Source organism: Rhipicephalus microplus, chromosome 3 (genome assembly GCF_043290135.1).
Source record: "Rhipicephalus microplus isolate Deutch F79 chromosome 3, USDA_Rmic, whole genome shotgun sequence".
Lineage (NCBI taxonomy): Eukaryota > Metazoa > Arthropoda > Arachnida > Ixodida > Ixodidae > Rhipicephalus > Rhipicephalus microplus.
The window spans coordinates 4,162,979-4,180,663 of NC_134702.1; the positions used below are offsets into that span (position 1 = coordinate 4,162,979).

At 41.8% G+C, this 17,685-nt stretch overlaps 1 protein-coding gene across 33 annotated transcripts in view; it reads left to right on the top strand.

The window, feature by feature from the left end:
• Window positions 1–17,685, top strand: part of trol (terribly reduced optic lobes) — a 531,158-nt gene that overhangs the window by 333,959 nt on the left and 179,514 nt on the right. For all 33 annotated transcript variants that reach the window (XM_075888764.1, XM_075888744.1, XM_075888745.1 and 30 more), the window contains 7 exons: window positions 4,859–4,932; window positions 6,180–6,320; window positions 6,887–7,069; window positions 10,185–10,271; window positions 10,371–10,454; window positions 11,644–11,762; window positions 13,553–13,778. In XM_075888764.1, coding sequence (XP_075744879.1) covers window positions 4,859–4,932; window positions 6,180–6,320; window positions 6,887–7,069; window positions 10,185–10,271; window positions 10,371–10,454; window positions 11,644–11,762; window positions 13,553–13,778 — 914 coding nt within the window. The remainder of the gene's footprint in view (window positions 1–4,858; window positions 4,933–6,179; window positions 6,321–6,886; window positions 7,070–10,184; window positions 10,272–10,370; window positions 10,455–11,643; window positions 11,763–13,552; window positions 13,779–17,685) is intronic.

The following is a 17,685-nucleotide window of genomic DNA, read 5'->3' on the forward strand; positions in this document are numbered from 1 at the left end:
GAGTCAGCATTTTCATTCATTTAGCTTGTGCCCGAGTCTAATGCATGATTTCCATATGTAATATACTGATTGTGCTAGTTATTGTACTTTTGAGTCAATGTAGTACATTCTGGCTATGTAATTTTCGTCACTATTAGCGAGTGTTCTACTTGATAGTAATATGTATGATAGTTACCAACTGAAAGTGCTCTTTCTGTCAGTGAAGGTCAACACCATGTTTACATATTTTCGCAGCGCAAGACTACGAGTACTTACGATGTAACTATAGAAGAAGAGACAAGGACAGAAAGAGCGCCGACTTCAATTGAAATTTTATTCGTGGCGCTCTTTCTGTCCTTGTCTCTTCTTCTGTAGTTACGTCGTAACTACTCGTAGTCTTGCGCTGTGCAAATATGTTGATTCCCAATCAACAACTAGCCCAAGCATCTATCTTACCATGTTTACATTGTATAGGTCACATCCTTTAAATGTGTCTTGCAGTGCCAAGATTTCGTATCTGAAGTTAGTGTAAATTAGGCTTTCGGCTGCTGACCCGCAGGGTGCGGGTTCGAATCCCGGCTGCGGCGGCTCCATTTCCGATGGAGGCGGAAATGTTGTAGGCCCGTGTACTCAGATTTGGGTGCACGTTAAAGAACCCCAGGTGGTCTAAATTTCCGGAGCCCTTCACTACGGCGTCTCTCATAATCATATGGTGGTTTTGGGACGTTAAACCCCACATATCAATCAATGTAAATTAGGCTTGTGCAAATATTTGAATGCTTAGAATATTCGAACAAATAGCAGCGTATTTAAATTTGCTTCGATTCTAATTTAAGTTATTGAAAATTTTGAAGTGTTCGCGAGGAACGAATAGGTGCATATAAATCCGAAATTACCACTTGTAAACGTGGTTTCACTGCAGTGTAGTTATGCTAAACCATGAAAACACCTATTCTGAAGAAGTATGCTCTGCCACGAAGCGCCCCTACAAATTTAAAAAGGCCCTGCAACACTTTTTAAGCACTGTCAGAAAATGCTGCCGATCAGTAGTCGAGGCTACCGAGGACATGCAAGCCCAATATTATAGCGCAGCACGCGGCGTGCGATTCACAATAAATTTTCAAAGTCGGCCGGAGATTTCTTTCTTCTCTCGGCAAATTACTCCACAAGCTCAGAAAGCATGCATGACCTATTTTTTTTTTTCCCCGTGCCATTTATCCCAGCTTAGCGCCCAGTGATTTCGTCAGGACGAGAAGAGACACTACACTTGCAGTGTGCAAGAAATCTTATGTATGCATGCAACTTTGCAACTCTGCGTGTACTGGGCGGACTCTAAAAATTTTTGTGGCGGTGAATTCATGAGGCAGTAGGCTTCTTTAGTGGATACATTCCATGGCTACGTGAAAGTCAGGAAGCCCCCTTTAAATAAAAATATAACCCTCAAATCAATTAATTTTGTTAAGCTTAAAAGCTTGTTATGATGGCTTATATGATCTAAGTATAATAAATTTTAATATGTTATATATTTTAAGGGTTATGACTTGAATCCTACTGAAAGCCAAGTCCTGCTCCTACTCAAAGTTGTTTCAACTTCCTTTGAGTGAAAAAAGAAATGGCATTTGCATAGAGGCCCTATTTCAATTTTCTAAAGATATTGTGCAGGTTAGTTAGGTCATGATAAGAATGCCCACTTTTCTTGATATGTCATACATACTATTCAAATTCAATTCGAAAATATTTGTCGAAAATCACTATGCACTTCGAATTCGCTTCGAGCCCAAAATTCACTATTCGCACAAGCCTAGTTTAAATCAAATTACTATTTGAAGAACAGTTGCCTGCTGGGTTAGTTGGTTCGTTGCAACAAATGTAACAATGCACAAAACTGGAAAGGATGACAGAGTGTTAAGAATGCTGACTTCCAAGTGTTTATTCTGCTGATGATATACTTGTCTACCTAAGATTTTGCACTCATCTACTGAGTAATTGCGCTCATCTACCACCAATTCATGACTCGATGTGTCTTCAGAATACAAACACTCACTGCCCTAAGGATTACATAACACCCTCAACGCTCTTGTCTTAATTAGTGGGGACTTGACTTGGCTGCTTTTAGAAATAGCTATTTATTCCTCTGCTATGTTCTTACCAAGTCCTGCACTGAACAGCACTACCTTTAGTAGGTCCATCTCTCAGCCACTGCACACAAACAAGGCGAGGCTCTTAAAGATAATAAGAGCTTAGTCGTGTCGTGGATGCCAGATAATTGTAAAAAAAATTTGAAAAACTATATTCGTCATGCTTGTTTCGTGTGCTGTACATAGAGAAATGCATTCTAAGATGAGTTAGAAACAGGCAGCATTAATGGCAACACGGAAAGAAAGTTACACACAAATGTACAATAAAAACACAGAGCCTAAGCTACATTAATAATTCGCGTGATTTCAAGAAACAGTTTCGGAGCCTCACCGTACGACGTATGGTTCAACAGACACTGAGGTGCAGTGACTGGAGGTGGTTAAAGGTGATTCTCGCTGTGCGACACTGGCAACGATGACACTTTACAGCATGAGTGTGACTATACAGCAATCAACTCGCATCAGAGACGCAATTTTCTGGGCAAGGAATGGCCAGCCTGTCCAGCAAACAGCTTGTGTTGAGAGGCGATGCTTGGCACAACCATGGCCATTGGCTTAGCCAAGCCACGCTCATTGCTGTGCTGAACAGCTGACCGCAGTGACACCTTGTCGAGATATGCGATGTCTTGGCAAGGAGTGGAACAACAGGCCAGGCCCCAAACCGAGATGCAGTATGCATACCGGCCACACCGGGCCGGCAGCAGCATGGAAAGCTGCGTTCCCTGGCTGAAACCTAGAATGCCAGCATCCGATGCTTTGGCCCTGTGTCTTTCGTGTGCCGTTGTTTTGGCTCAACTCCAGCCAGCAAGCACATTGTCACATGTTCATCACACGTGACCCAATCTTGGCACGCCACCTTGATGGAGGAACACAGGCCACCAGCTGATTTGCTGGCCTCAAGTTCACTGCTGGCTCCATCACATGTGCTTGGAACCACACTTTCATTGTTGTCTCTTTTTTTTTTGTTTTGTTCATTACACCAGGTGCTTGTACTATGTACAAAGTCCTAGCGGGTTAGAGAAAGACAGTCGTTGCATAGAATAATTTCCTGCGCTTGTGGAAGAGGGCTCTGTCAGCATGCCATTGCTGACACTGAACAAGGCAGAGCTGTTTTCAGAAGATTGGGCATTAAGACCTTGTTGTTATCACCCTGTGCATTTAGTGCCAGTTATTCCATCTTTTGGCTTTGTTTTTTTTTTCTTTTCTCACTGGCATTTATGTGCAAAGCACTTTGTCAATTTGCACTGCCACACATCTGAGGACTTTAAAATTCGGCGTATTAAGCAGAAGTTTGGCTTCTTGGCCAATGTAACAAATGTTGCCGGCACTGTGTTGGTTCCAACACCTCCTGACAAGTAGTGCATGAACAGTTTGGCTGTTGTGAAGCAGCTCCTTTCCAGTCTCCTCGGGTTTGGGAGCCTTTGCCTTCGAGCGACCTCGGTGTGACGTTCATTAACGCTGCCTCTGTAGATGCCTACAACGTTGTGCCTCAATGTAAAACTTCACGTCTCATAAGATTCATTGTCCAAGAGTGCCAAGCCCTGCAGTGAATGCCCATCAGTGACCAGACCCATGGTGGCTATGCATGCAAACCACCGGCAGTTTTTCAAGAGCAGGACGGCTGCACCATTTATCTTTCTGCTGACAATTTCAGCATATCTCACAAGCGTCCCATCTACTTTCATTGTGGTGTCTGTGGGCACGAAGCTTAATTTCATTTTCACTGTCCATTATATTAAGCATATCAAGTTCATTACACTGTCGGACCCTGGGATACAATCTTGGCATATGCACTGCCATCACCAAGCACACACATGGCAGCAAACGATACAGAATCAAGTTGTGCAGCTCTCGCATTTCCCATCAACTCAATAAGTCGCAATTGGTAATTTGTGCGATATTTAACTGCCGCACAAGAAGTAAGTGTAAATGAAAATAAAAAGAGGGGACACACTGTTTGTGAAAGGTGAACACGTGAAACCACACGAAAGAGCTGTCCAAGAAGTTGAGCACATGGCTCGTGCACGCATAAACAGGAAGAACCTCAAGACTGAACAACATACATTTGGGCAGGTGTCACTTCATAGCAGGCTAGTTATGTTTCCAATTGTTGTTTCCATATGTTTACAATGGTTGAAGTTGTTTCGCCCATTACATGCATTGCCTCGGACTCGTGCACTGCAGACATGAATAATTCAAGTTCGCTGGTCAACGCTGCTGACTTGCGTGTAATGTTCTCAATGATTCTTCTTCATCATGCACTCTGAGCAAATAATCAAAACACACACACTGCACCAAATTCCCCGCTCAAACGCAAACACAATGTGATAACTGAGACGTATGTGCCCAGTAATGGCAAACTGAAGACAGGAACTGATGTCATGTGCAAGTTATGTATACCTGGTATTGTCAGCATAATAGAGAGGGTGAAGTCACTGCACTTTACACTGTGTCATTATCCTTTCCAGTTTTGCATGCTGTTGCACATGTTACCATGTGAAATGAATTGTAGGGGATCTGTATAAAATTTCAAAACCATGTGCCGACTGTTTTCTAATAGCATGCACTTTATAGACTGATGGTGATCGTTTTAGGTGAATGGTGCTGCTAGCCACACATATAGATTGTCACTTTGCTACCAGATAGTTTAGCTGCATGTGCATGTATATATTGACGGTTTGCATGATTAATCTTAAGTGAGGCTGAAGAGCTAACATTGGTGGGAACTATGTTTTCACAAGGTGCACCACAGTGTGATACAGCTGGCAGCCTAAGTCCACAACGAAGTCCATCGACCGGCCTGTGTCAGTGCAAGGTATGTTTTTGTTACTCCTTCAGCCTGTATATATTTAGCATCAACTTTTTGGTCCAGACTCGACGTATGCCCCAAGATTCCTATCAAAGCTTTGTGTATCAACCACTTGGTGCCTTCCTCTGACAAAACTGATAGAATTTAAATTCTATTTAATGAATTGATGGGGGCTCTCGAATTCAGTTGAATTGGGAAGTACATAACATCATGGGAAGTGTTTTTCTGTGCTTCAAAATATAAAATTTTAACGTAGTATCTCTTTGAACGCTACCACAGCATTTTATTTGCCGCTAATACATGGTTGCGGATGTAAATTGTCCATAAGGGCAGACTGAGCATGAATTCCTTGCATGTCTGGGCAATACAGTTGAGGTAGACGGTCTTATGATGCTGTGACAAGCTGCTGATATTTAATGAGAACTAGTGCTATTCATGTGTGAGCAAGAAAGTTCCAAGGAGTCTATCAGTGCCATCTGTCACACGAAGCATTAAAGCACTGCAAGTACTCCCTGGGAGTAGTACTTGTAGGGGACAATACTGCTCAGTGCCATGCATTAGCAACTGCACAGGCAGCTTCATTAAATTAAAATTAGTAGTGGTTAGATGTTCTAACATGACATCCTCACAGCACACATCTGGAAAAAGTAGTCTGTGTAAAAACCTTTTTTTTAAGTACTGCATTTTTACTATATTTGCAAAAACCTAGTTGAATCAAGTACGGTGCCATGACAGAATTGTAAATTCGAGTTCATTACAGCATTGAACTCTATGGGTACCTGCGAGGAATCAAAAATTTTCCATTAGATTGGAAAAACCTGAAAATGTTGCCTGGTTAGATTGAGTTTTAACTGTATCTGTTTGTTCACTGGGCACTCCCATCGCACGTAATTTTTTTTCTCACCCAATGCATTACAGACCATTAGTGATAGTCAGTGCACCAACTAAATAAAACAATATTGTTTCTTTAGCAATGCCTGTGCCAACTCCACGTTGGTAACATAGCTTGAGAAAGTTCTTTCGGTGTTGTCGCTGTAGATAATCTCTCTTGGCATTGTTATATGTGCCTCAGGGTCCACAATGCTTCAACATCGATGAACAGTAAAAGTTTTTTACATACTTTGCATGAATTTTAATAAATATTTTTGAAGTCTGTCCTAACACACTCTACCTCACTAGTCTTCTGTAGGTGTACAAATAAAAAATAAAAATTGCAAAGTGACATTGTGTGTCTTCCATTTGTTTTTTCTTAGCCCCTGGTGACTGGAGCTTCATGTGACCAGTGCAAGGCAAACTCCTTCCACCTGCACCCAAGTTCTCCTCTTGGCTGTGTGGAGTGCTTTTGCATGGGCATCACCAAGTCCTGTACCAGTAGCTTCTACCATAGAGAACAGGTGCACTTTTTTTCTTAAGTATCAAGTTTGTTCAAGAGTAATTATGATGCTCTAAACAGTTCTATGTATACTCAAACGTCATTATAGCAAAGTTGCATCTTATATGAAAATAAGTTAATCATATAAAAAAAATCGTTTTAAACATATATTTCTAATACTACCCATGTCTATTGCAAGACTATTCTTCATTTCCTTCATTATAATCGATACTTTTTATATCTAGGTTTGTTATATCAAAGTATGAGTGTACTACCAATTTGAAAATGTTTGTGTCAGTATTTGCTCTTTGAGATGAATCTCTTGTAAGCTCTGAACATTGTCGCTCTCACATATAAGCTTTGTGGCAGTGTTAATACTTCGATGTATTGATCAATGGTCAAGCAAAAGAAAATAAAGCACAGTGGTTTTAGAACACAGCAAAGCATTTTCAAAGATAAAGAATGACATTCTTCACTTCAATGATTTCTTGTAAAATTGGTGTTTTTATAGATCAAGTAGGTAGCCATCTGAGGTAAAAATTCTCTGCGCAAAAGACTAAGCCACATCACCCCACCTCCGTTCTTCAGGAGGTGTTAAGGTTCTCGACTAGCACCGAGGGTGTCCACCTGACAACTTTAGACAGGGCTACAACAATTGACCGTGGATTGAAGCTGGATCCCCGGAGCAAGGAGCTGGTTTATCAGGATTTTGCATCCCATCCTCGTCAGTCTTACTACTGGCAACTCCCTCAGAGATTCTTGGGTGACAAGGTGAGTCACTGGCAGTGCAAAAAGGCATGCTACAAATGTGTGGTTTCTAGCAGTTGCCATAAAGTATGCATTCTTCCTTGTACATTTCATAAATGTTAATTGCACATTTCATCATTTCTAGCAGACGCACATTGTTTGCATCTATAGAGATTCCCGAGCTCGAGAAATCTATGAGGCCTAGGAAACTTATAAAGTTTACCCTTAAAGTAACTTAACGTTTACCCTAGATAAGACAAGGAGATTAGCTATCTGCACCATTAAATAGATGCTATGTATAGCACATGTCTTTTCAATCCCGTTCCCTTTCTTGCATGTGTAGAAGCGTATTTATTCATGCTTGAACAAATAAACGCATTTGTTGGTAGTTCACCGCTCCTTTCTATGTGTTTATTTGTCTACTCATCTTTGCAAAGATGAAGTCGTACCAACAAGCTCGAACCCACACACTTTTAAACATAATTTGTAACCCCACATACTATATATACAACCATTGTGGTGACCACACGCACATGTCTATGTTGTTGGAACCATAGTGATAGCATCAACAGTTGCCGCATTGTAAACTTGTATGAGAAAGTATTTTAAAAGATGTGGGTATTAAACAGCTTTAGTTTTCTTTGTTTAGTAGTTATGTAGTAGATGTAGTGCCTAGCTTTAAAGATCTGGGCTCTGTAATGGGTTAACTTCTACTGCTGGCCCCAGTTTCATCCCATGCATGATGCTTTCCACTCTCGTTTTGTCATACTTGACTCCTTCTGTCGTGTCTCGGTCTTCAGCAGTTATACTCGTTTCTTTTGTAGCTTTAGATTTAAAAAAAAAAAAAGCAATGTGTGTGCATGACACTTGTGCATCTTTTCACTCGGCAATGTCAAATCATCACTATGTAAATATACCTTATTTATTAAATACGTGTGCATGTTTATTCTGACTGAACAAGGAAACTGGTCCGTCTATTCGATAATATGAGTTACTGTAAAGAAATTAGTGTATAAACCAAAATAAATTTGAAAGAAAAATTGCTGACACTGATGGGACTCAAACAACCCCACTCACATAAGCCAAGTGTCTCACCCTCAAGCCTAGGCATCCATGCTTGCAGACAGCGAATGTATCTGAACCATGTGAATTAGTTGTGACAGAGGTACAAAATTGCTGTAAAAAGTGAGAACTTGCTATGAAGACATTGTTGAGGTATTAGGTGGTGGTAAAATAAAAGTTCTTGCCAGGATAACCTTTAATGCCAGCTTGGAGCATTGTAGATGTCAGAATGTTTCAACATTGCAAAAATTTAATTCTAGCCAAGCCACATACATGAAATGCTTCAGTGGTCACAAGATGGGTCTTCCATTGGAACATTCCTTCGTCATTCAAAAGCTATGGTTGTAGTTATTTCTTTGCGCAAAACAGCTGTGACTTCTGAATGAACATGACCCAACTAGACCAACAATGTGTGCTTCTGGTTCTTTCGTCAGCTGAAATGCCATCCATGAGTATACTAGATTTTCAAACACAAGTTGGGAAGGCTTTGGAGGAGGAAACTACAGCAAGACACCGATGGATTTGAGAACGAAGGCAAAAGATGCTGAATTGATGCTGCCTGATGACATTCCAAAGAAGGCTGAAATGCATGGCAAATACAAGTGTGCATGTCACGATTATCTCGGGAGCACCTGCATTGGATGAGATTGAGAAATTCTGAGGAAGCACAGCAAACACATTTTATAAATTGGCAAAAATATAAACACACCAAAAAGAAACATGCACCCAATAATTCGCTAGATTTCAAGACAAGAACTAGCTACAATCCAAGACAGGTTCAGCACTTTAGCCCCAAGCTGTGGCTAAAGCTGTGGCAAATACAACAAACTGTTTCGACGTCGAAGTTCTTTTTTCATAAAAAATAATATCGATAGTTGTGTTAGCTAACTGTCTATATCACTTTCAGGTTGTGAATTTTTGTTTCTGGACAACACAGTTGTATTCGCTCCCCCTTCGTGTTTTTCTTGTATAAACCGGTTTCAGTCTGGGCTTGTTTGTCTCCTCTTTTTGTATACCCTTAGTTTGCAGTGCCAATATTTCAATTCGTAAATTCACAAACGATGATCGCGGGCAGATAAATTGCTTTAGGAGCATCAAAAATTTTTTCGCCACTTCAGTGCATGCTTATACCTGTAAATGCATTTGCTGTCTTTATTGTAACATAACTATACTCCAGAAAAACTACAGTGCAGTCATACAAAGGGAAAAAAAGAGAGAACGCATACAATCACTACTCAAAGTCAGTAATTATGCTATTCATGCAAATAGACATACGTGAAAATAAAATTTTTTCCTTAAAGGCACTAAAGGTGCAGCTTACTGCACCACTCATCTTTGTTGCCTCATTGTTTCGGGGGCTTTTGTTGTCGTGGAACATGTGCAGTCATAAGTATTATTGGTGTTGTTTTAAAAGTAGTGTATGGGAAATGCAGTGAAGTTAGTTTACAAACTGTGTTAGATATACAATATATTCTGAAGTTTTTAATTAGCACCAAATATTATGCTTGTACAGAGTTTGTTTGCATTGAATTATCTGTAGCAGTATGGCAATGGTATTACCAAAGCGTGTTACCAAGTATGCATACTTGTATTTGCTGAGGTGTGATCTTATGGCACTGTACATTGTCTGGAGTACAAATATATGGAATCACTGGTCAAATTATGAAGTTTAAAAATTTGTATATGATCTTTTTGCCTGAGAAAAAGTTGCTCACTCAATTATTGAAAATTAATGCGAGCCATGTGCCTTGTGTGTTTATTGAGAAACTGTTGCTCTCATAGCACAACTACGGCACACATTCTATGGAAATATAAAGAAACCTGGCATCTATAATTCTTTGTTTTCCTTGGCAAATGAATAAGCATTGTAATATTCTATATATTTGCAAAGAAAATATGTCCCACAACTTCAATTGGTAAATATCAAATGGAATATGAATAGAATATGAAATGACAGGTGCAATTTTACAGCAGTTCATGCTGAAAATCTGTAAAATAATTGCACACTGCCACTTGAGTGATTTCCACCTATAGTAACCATTTGATCTGTTGCATTTTTGTGCCATCTATTCTACAGGTTACATCGTATGGAGGACTGTTAAACTACACAATAAGGAGTGATGGTACTGACAGACAAAGCAGAAGTCCGGATGTCCAGATCACAGTAAGGTTTTTCGTGGCTTGACACTTACTAGTATGCAGCGAATTGCCATTCCCTTAAACTTCAATTCCTGATGCAATGCTATATTGCCTTCGTTGTCAGGGAAACAAGATCATACTTATCTACAGGCATCCTGAGAGACTGAAACTAAGGTTCCCACAAACAGTTTCCATTCCAATGTATGAGGTGAGTTACATTTTCAGTTCATATAAACTGACTTTACAGGAAATATAATGCAAGAATGTGATATTATTAAGCTAGTTTTTTTGTTTATGCATCCATTTACGAATACTTTAAGCCATAAAAGGCTCATACAGGAGTGGGCAGACAAACAAGCGAAGTTTTCCGAACTCTCAGGTTTTGGTGGTGGCATCCTAAGCAAAAAAAACCCAGTGAAATAGCATACATAAGTGCGGCCCTTGCAGGGCACTGGCCACATGTGTGTTTGCCACCGCCTCAGTAGATCAGTGGCGAGGGTGCTCGGCTGCTGACCCAAATATCACTGGTTTGATTCGGGCCGCAACGGTCGCATTTCGATGAAGGCAAAATGTTAAAGGCTTGCGCGCTGTATGATGTCAGTGCATGGTAAAGAACACCAGATGGTCGAAACTTCTAGAGTCCTCCTCTAGGGCGTCTCTCATAACCATGTCACGGTTTTGGAATGTAAAAGCCCACATACTAATATTACACATGCATAATTGCATGCACTATTTTTCAACCAGTTATGCTCTCCTGATTGTGGGCATGTTGGTGATCAGCCATTTTTGAAATGACAGCTTTATCTTTTATTAGTGTGACTCATGATTTTACATTTCCTTACTTCATTGCTGCCTGGATATGAATGCACGGCCATCATAGCAACTGATCCGTTGTGGTGCTAAGCGCACCCAGATTTCAGCATAAAGAAAGTGGACAGTTCGAAGGGAGCATTGTATGATACAATAAAAAGGCACGCATACAGACACAAGGCTTCGTTTGCCATCATGTTCCCAATAAGACAAAGACTCCTGATTTTTACAAGGAAGGCACTTGAGATTGATAACAAAACAGGGCTATACAGAAGACATGTTAAGTGAAAAATTTAAGAACAAGGGTACCTCATGTAAATTTATTTATTTCATAACACTGCAGACAATAATAGGCCAAAGCAGGAATGAAAAATTGAATAAAGTAAAGGTGACAATTCAATGTAAACATAAAAGTCGGTATTACAAAGTGATAACGCCATTAGCACTTGAACAAGATTTATCAACCATGTAGTTTATGTTAAATAACGAGCAAAGATTGTTATAACAAGTTTTCCAGTGCCTCTTGAACATTAGCCTCCTCAGAAATGAATTTAGTAAGTGCATTATAAGTGCTCAACTGCTTTCAGAGCTCGTGGATCAGAGCTGATGGTTTGCCTGCAACCAGAGAGCACTTCCTTATGGTGCTTGCCGACTTGAGCTCCATACTTGTGAAAGCAACACTCAGTGAAGAGACAGACACTGCCAGGTAAGTTTGGACACATTTTCCTGTCTCATGTGCTAATTAAAAGGTCGGGTAGTGCGCGTATACTCAATTAAAGTTTTAAATTGTAACGGGGAGTATTTAATAAGTTAACGGCGGTTGGATTAACACTGCACACAGTGCACAGGAATGCAGGACAACAGGGCAGCTCATACACAGCCCCACAACATCTTTTTCATTCATTCTGCGTTAATTCAGCACCCATGCCTGAGGTACCCTTCTATACCTGTGACAAATGTTGCAAGTTTTTTTGTTAAAGCAACTGTGCTGAATCAACTGTAAATTTTATGTTTTATTTCAGCCGCATTAAAAAAAAGAGATAGTGTAAATTTATGGATAACTTTGTAAGTATAACAGCATGAACATAGCACAGAAAGGCCATGAAGAACACTGGACAAGTTTCTGAATTCTTTCAAAGGTATGAATTGCCTATTAGCTTGCCAACAGTCATTACTGAAATTTATGGAGATTTCTTCCTGGTTTAAAATTTTGTGCATACTTTTGTTTTCTATGATGAAGTAGTCCTTACAATGCATCTTTTCTGTCTTTTGTGGGCAATCATTACCGATGCTTCAATATCACTTGTAAAGGAACATCAAAGTTTGAGCAGATTGTTAGAATACCCTTCCAGAGAACTTTCGCCATTTGTTGTGCAAGGAAACAACAAAGTTGTGGCAAAAGTCAGGTAAATGAACTATGTTCCTCTGCTGTATTCAAATAACCCATTTGAAAGCAAGGTAGGGTGACTATGCAGCATGCATTATCGCCACCATTTGTCATCATTAGGACATAAGATTGCACCTGTTGTGGGGTTTCGTGCTGTGCACAAACAGTCCGCTTCAATTCAAGCTATGACCATTGAGTTAATTGGATTGGCAAGACAAAAACTACACCAACAAAAGTTGGTGCCTATTAGGAACAGTGTTCAAACCTGAAGGTTAGTAATGGTGGTTGTTAATGTCTTTGATAATGATACTTTTGCTTCTGGTTCTGTACCTCAGTAACTTCCTGCTGATTTCTGCATGCTTGAGCTTCGTCAGTCTTAGAGTAACCTGTCAACACAGTCTCACAAGAGACAGTCGAGGGACCCGACACTATTGTATATTGTTACAGGGCACGTGAACGAAGTTTGAGGGAGGCTTATTTACAGAGGCTGTACGGCAAGTGTGTGCCAGTACTGCACCTAGTCATTCTCTTCTTCGCTGCTCTATTGTCGCTGCAGCAGTTTCTTAAAATTGAACCAGATGTAACATTGTTCCCCTGACAGACAAATCCCTCTTGGTGACAAGTCAATTTGGAATTTACTGAGCACAAATGGCTTTAGGCAGGCTGTGTGCGTGACTACGGTCAGGGCTAAATGCCTATCATGGGTAGTGAGGCATGCACCTGTGTAACACCCATGTGCGCATGCTTATATACATGTGACATGCCATGAAATTAATAAGATCTAACAGACAATTGTGCAAAAGAAAGTATAGGGAATGTTATTAAAAGTAATTGTAATCTGAATAAAGAAAAGTAGATTAAAATATAACTTAGCATAGGCAGGGGCCAAGTGGACAAAAAGACTGTTACATGTTTGGCCCCAGCCCATGCAACCGTCTTTTTGTCCACTTTTGTTTGTTCGCATTAAAAATACTTCTTATATAACATCTCCTATACCTGGCTGATTGTCTGTTAGATATTATTAACATTGTGATGATTATTACCTTGTAGAATAATGAACACAGCTGGGACAGATTCATGAGGTAAGCGCACCTCTTTGATTGGTGCAGCCTTGTGGAGGCCTCCCTTGACATAGCCGTCGAGTATCCTACTGGACAAGCCCTGGCTAACGCTGTGGAGCACTGCCGTTGCCCCATTGGCTACAAGGGCCTTTCGTGTGAGGATTGTGATGCTGGCTACACGCGTTCGGGTGCCGGCCTTTACTTGGGACTCTGTGTGCCCTGCTTCTGCAATGGCCACTCTAGTGACTGTGACCCAGAGACTGGAGCCTGCAGTGTGAGTGTACAGAAGACAGCATTTGGTATAACATTGTGCGATCAATCATAATTTGGAAACAGTGTTTATTTCTTGTGGTACCCCTAGGGCCCAGGGGGCATTATAGAGGAGAGTGGGGACACAGAAAGCACACATTATTCAAAGTGAAAAAAAAAGAAGTGTTACAATAGGCATAGACATTCAGGAAAACAGTGATTGTTATGAATGCAGCAGGGATACCTTACAAGCAGGTATCAAGCTATAAGGGGAAAAAATGATAGTACAATAACAAGCATATATGCCAGGGGTATCAAGCACGCAGTGCATGCAGCACTCAAACTTCTCCCTTATATATATATATATATATATATATATATATATATATATATATATATATATATATATATATATATATTGTTACGAATAAATATAGCACCTGGTACTATATAAACTCTTTATTTAGGGCGAACTTGTGCCCGTAAACTCAAAGCTAAAAATGGTTATCCAAAAAAAAATGTCTCTGCTCGCTGACTCCAACTTCGTCGGTCTCTTCCTCTGCCCCTCGACTCTCGTGCCGGTCCCATGGCGTAACATCGTGGCGCGTGCAGGACGGCGTTACATGGCGCGGCTTTCTTGCTACTTGCTTGACCGCTTTTACGAACACGAATCGTGGTACGCGTCTTCTGCGATGGTCGAGCTGTGGCATTAGTCCCCCTCCTAGCACGCATCGCCCCGATGCGTAGAGCCGGCTGACAGTTTCTAAACAATAGGACTTGTCCTTGTGTTAGGCGACGTGAGTCAGTTCACTTGTTCAGTTTCTGTCGTAGTACGGTTTCATACGTACTACATGTACAACTTCCGGGAGATTCCTGCGTCGTGTTGTGTATACTTGACCTTCAGGGATCACTAAGTAGTTTAATGGGCCTAGCTGACGAAGAACCCTGTAAGGGCCAAAATAGCGCCGCATAAGCTTTTCTGATAGGCCACGTGCACGTACAGGCGTCCAGACCCACACTTGGTCTCCAGGGGAGTACTGAACGTCCCTTCGTCTTAGATTGTAGCGGTGCGCGTCGACGTTCTGCTGTTGAATGATGCGGTTCCGTGCTAGTTGTCGCGCCTCTTCTGCCCTTTCTACATATTCGCTTATGTCAGGGTCCTCTTCATTCATGCTGTTGACAGGCAGCATCGCGTCTAATGTCGTTATTTCTGTCCGACCATAAACAAGTTGAAATGGCGTGAAGTGGGTTGTCTCTTGTACTGCGGTATTGTATGCAAATGTAGCATACGGTAATATGGTATCCCAAGTCCGATGCTCGACGTCCACATACATCGCGATCATGCCAGTAAGTGTCCTGTTCAGCCTTTCAGTTAACCCGTTAGTTTGTGGATGGTATGCAGTAGTTCTTCTGTGGTCGGTGTGCGTTAGTTTCATGACAGACTGTACTAGCCTGGCAGTGAACGCAGTTCCTTTGTCAGTTATAAGAACTTTAGGTGCGCCATGTTGCAGCACTATCTGGGTCACAAAAAACTGAGCCACTTCATTTGCCGTTCCTTTTGTGCGAGATGACGTCTCGGCATACCGGGTCATGTAGTCGGTTGTTACAACTATCCAGCGCTTCCCAAATGATGACATAGGAAATGGTCCTAGCAAATCCATTCCGACCTGCTCAAATGGGACTTTCGGTGGCTCTATCGGTTTGAAAAGACCTGCTGGTTTTAGGGGTGGTACTTTGCGTCTTTGGCATTCTCGACATGATCTTACGTAATGCTGTACTGAATCCATCAATTTTGGCCAGTAATATCTCCAGCGGATTCTTGCCAAAGTCCTACTAATGCCCAAGTGACCTGCCGATGGGTCATCATGACACGCTTCTAAAATTTCCGCTCGCAGTGATGATGGTATCAGCAGTAGGAACGTTTCACCGGTGCGTTGAAAGTTTTTCTTGTAGAGAACGTTGTTGCGGAGGACGTAGGAACGTAGTCCACGGACGAAAACTCCCGGTACTTCGACTTGCTGCCCCTCCAAGTATTGAATGAGCAGAAGTAATTCTGGGTCCATTCGTTGATCATGAGCCATCGCCGACACATTTACAGCTCCAAGAAATGCGGAGTCTTGTTAATGCTCAAGAGACGAGTTCTGGATTGGTGCTCGTGACAAGCAATCCATGTCATTGTGCTTGTGGCCAGACTTGTAGACTACGGTGATGTCATATTCTTGTAGATGCAGGCTCCATCTAGCAAGTCTTCCGGAAGGATCCTTGAGGTTCGCAAGCCAGCACAATGAATGATGGTCACTGATGGCTCGGAATGGTCTACCGTATAAATATGGACGGAACTTACTGATGGCCCATATAACTGCGAGACATTCCTTTTTCGTAGCTGAATAATGATACTCGGCTTTCGACAGAGTGCGGCTTACATAAGCAATAACTTTTTCTTCCCCGTTCTGCCATTAAACAAGAATAGCACCGAGGCCAACGTTTCTGGCGTTCGTATGAATGTCTGTTTTGGCATCTTCGTCAAAATGAGCGAGTATGGGAGGTGACTGTAAACGCCGTCGTAACTCAGAGAAGGTGTCTTCTTGCTCTTGGTGCCAGATAAATGGTACAACTTCCTTCGTAAGCCGTGTCAGTGGTTCCGCAATCTTGGAGAAGTTTGCAACGAAGCGCCTATAGTAGGCACAAAGCCCCAGGAAATGTCGCATAGCTTTTTTGTCTCTTGGCCTTGGGAAATTTACAACCGCAGTGATTTTATCCGGATCTGGGCGGACACCGTGAGAACTGACAATGTGCCCGAGGAACCGAAGCTCCCGGAATCCAAAGTGGCACTTTTCGGGTTTGATCGTAAGTGCAGCCATACGAATAGCGTCCAGTACCGTTCTCAATCTCTGTACGTGCTGCTCGAACGTAGTGGAAAAAATTACTACGTCATCAAGATAGACAAGACATGGCTGCCATTTGAGGCCGGAGAGCACAGTGTCCATCATCCTCTAGAAGGTAGCGGGAGCAGAACACAAACCAAATGGGAGTACTTTGAACTCGTAGAGTCCGTCGGGTGTCACAAACGCCGTCTTTTCCCGATCTCGTTCGTCGACTTCTATTTGCCAGTAACCGCTCTTTAGATCCAACGATAAAAAAGTGAGCATTGCGCAGTTTATCCAACGTATCGTCGACTCGTGGGAGTGGGTATACGTCTCGCTTCGTGACGAGGTTGCGTTTTCTGTAATCAACACAGAACCGCATGGTGTTGTCCTTCTTCTTCACCAGTACTACTGGCGATGCCCATGGGCTTTTGGAGGGCTGTATGACATCGTCGTCGAGCATCTCCCGTACTTGCTTCTTTATCGCCTCCCTTTCTTTTGGAGCTACTCGGTATGGATGCTGACATACTGGTCTAACATGCCCTTCGATTACAATGCGGTGCTTTGCTACAGGCGTACATCCGACTTTCGAAGAAGAGGAAAAACACTCTGCGAATTCCTTGATCAACTCCACAATCTGGTCTTTCTGCAGAGATGAAAGCTCTCGGTCAATATCTATTTTCTCGAGGACACTGTCCACTGTTGAGGGCATTGTAGGTAGTTTTTCTATGGTGCAAACATTTGAGACTTGTACGTAGTCATGAAGTGATGCTATGGCTGCTCCCTTCGCCACATGCTGTACCTCGTTGGTAAAGTTAGTCAATAGCACATCAGTATATCCGTTCCGCAGGTTCACTAGGCCTCTCGCCACGCGTATCCCCTTTGTGAGCAGCAGTTCGGTATTTCCATCAGCTAGTCCGGCATATTCACGAAAAACGTCGCTTTTCACAGAAACTGTCACGCTGCTTCGTGGCGGCACTATCACACCTTCATCCACAATACGAAGAGACGAAACAATTGGTTGCTCCGCATGACACACGGCAACAGCGTTCTCTGTAGAGAAAGAAA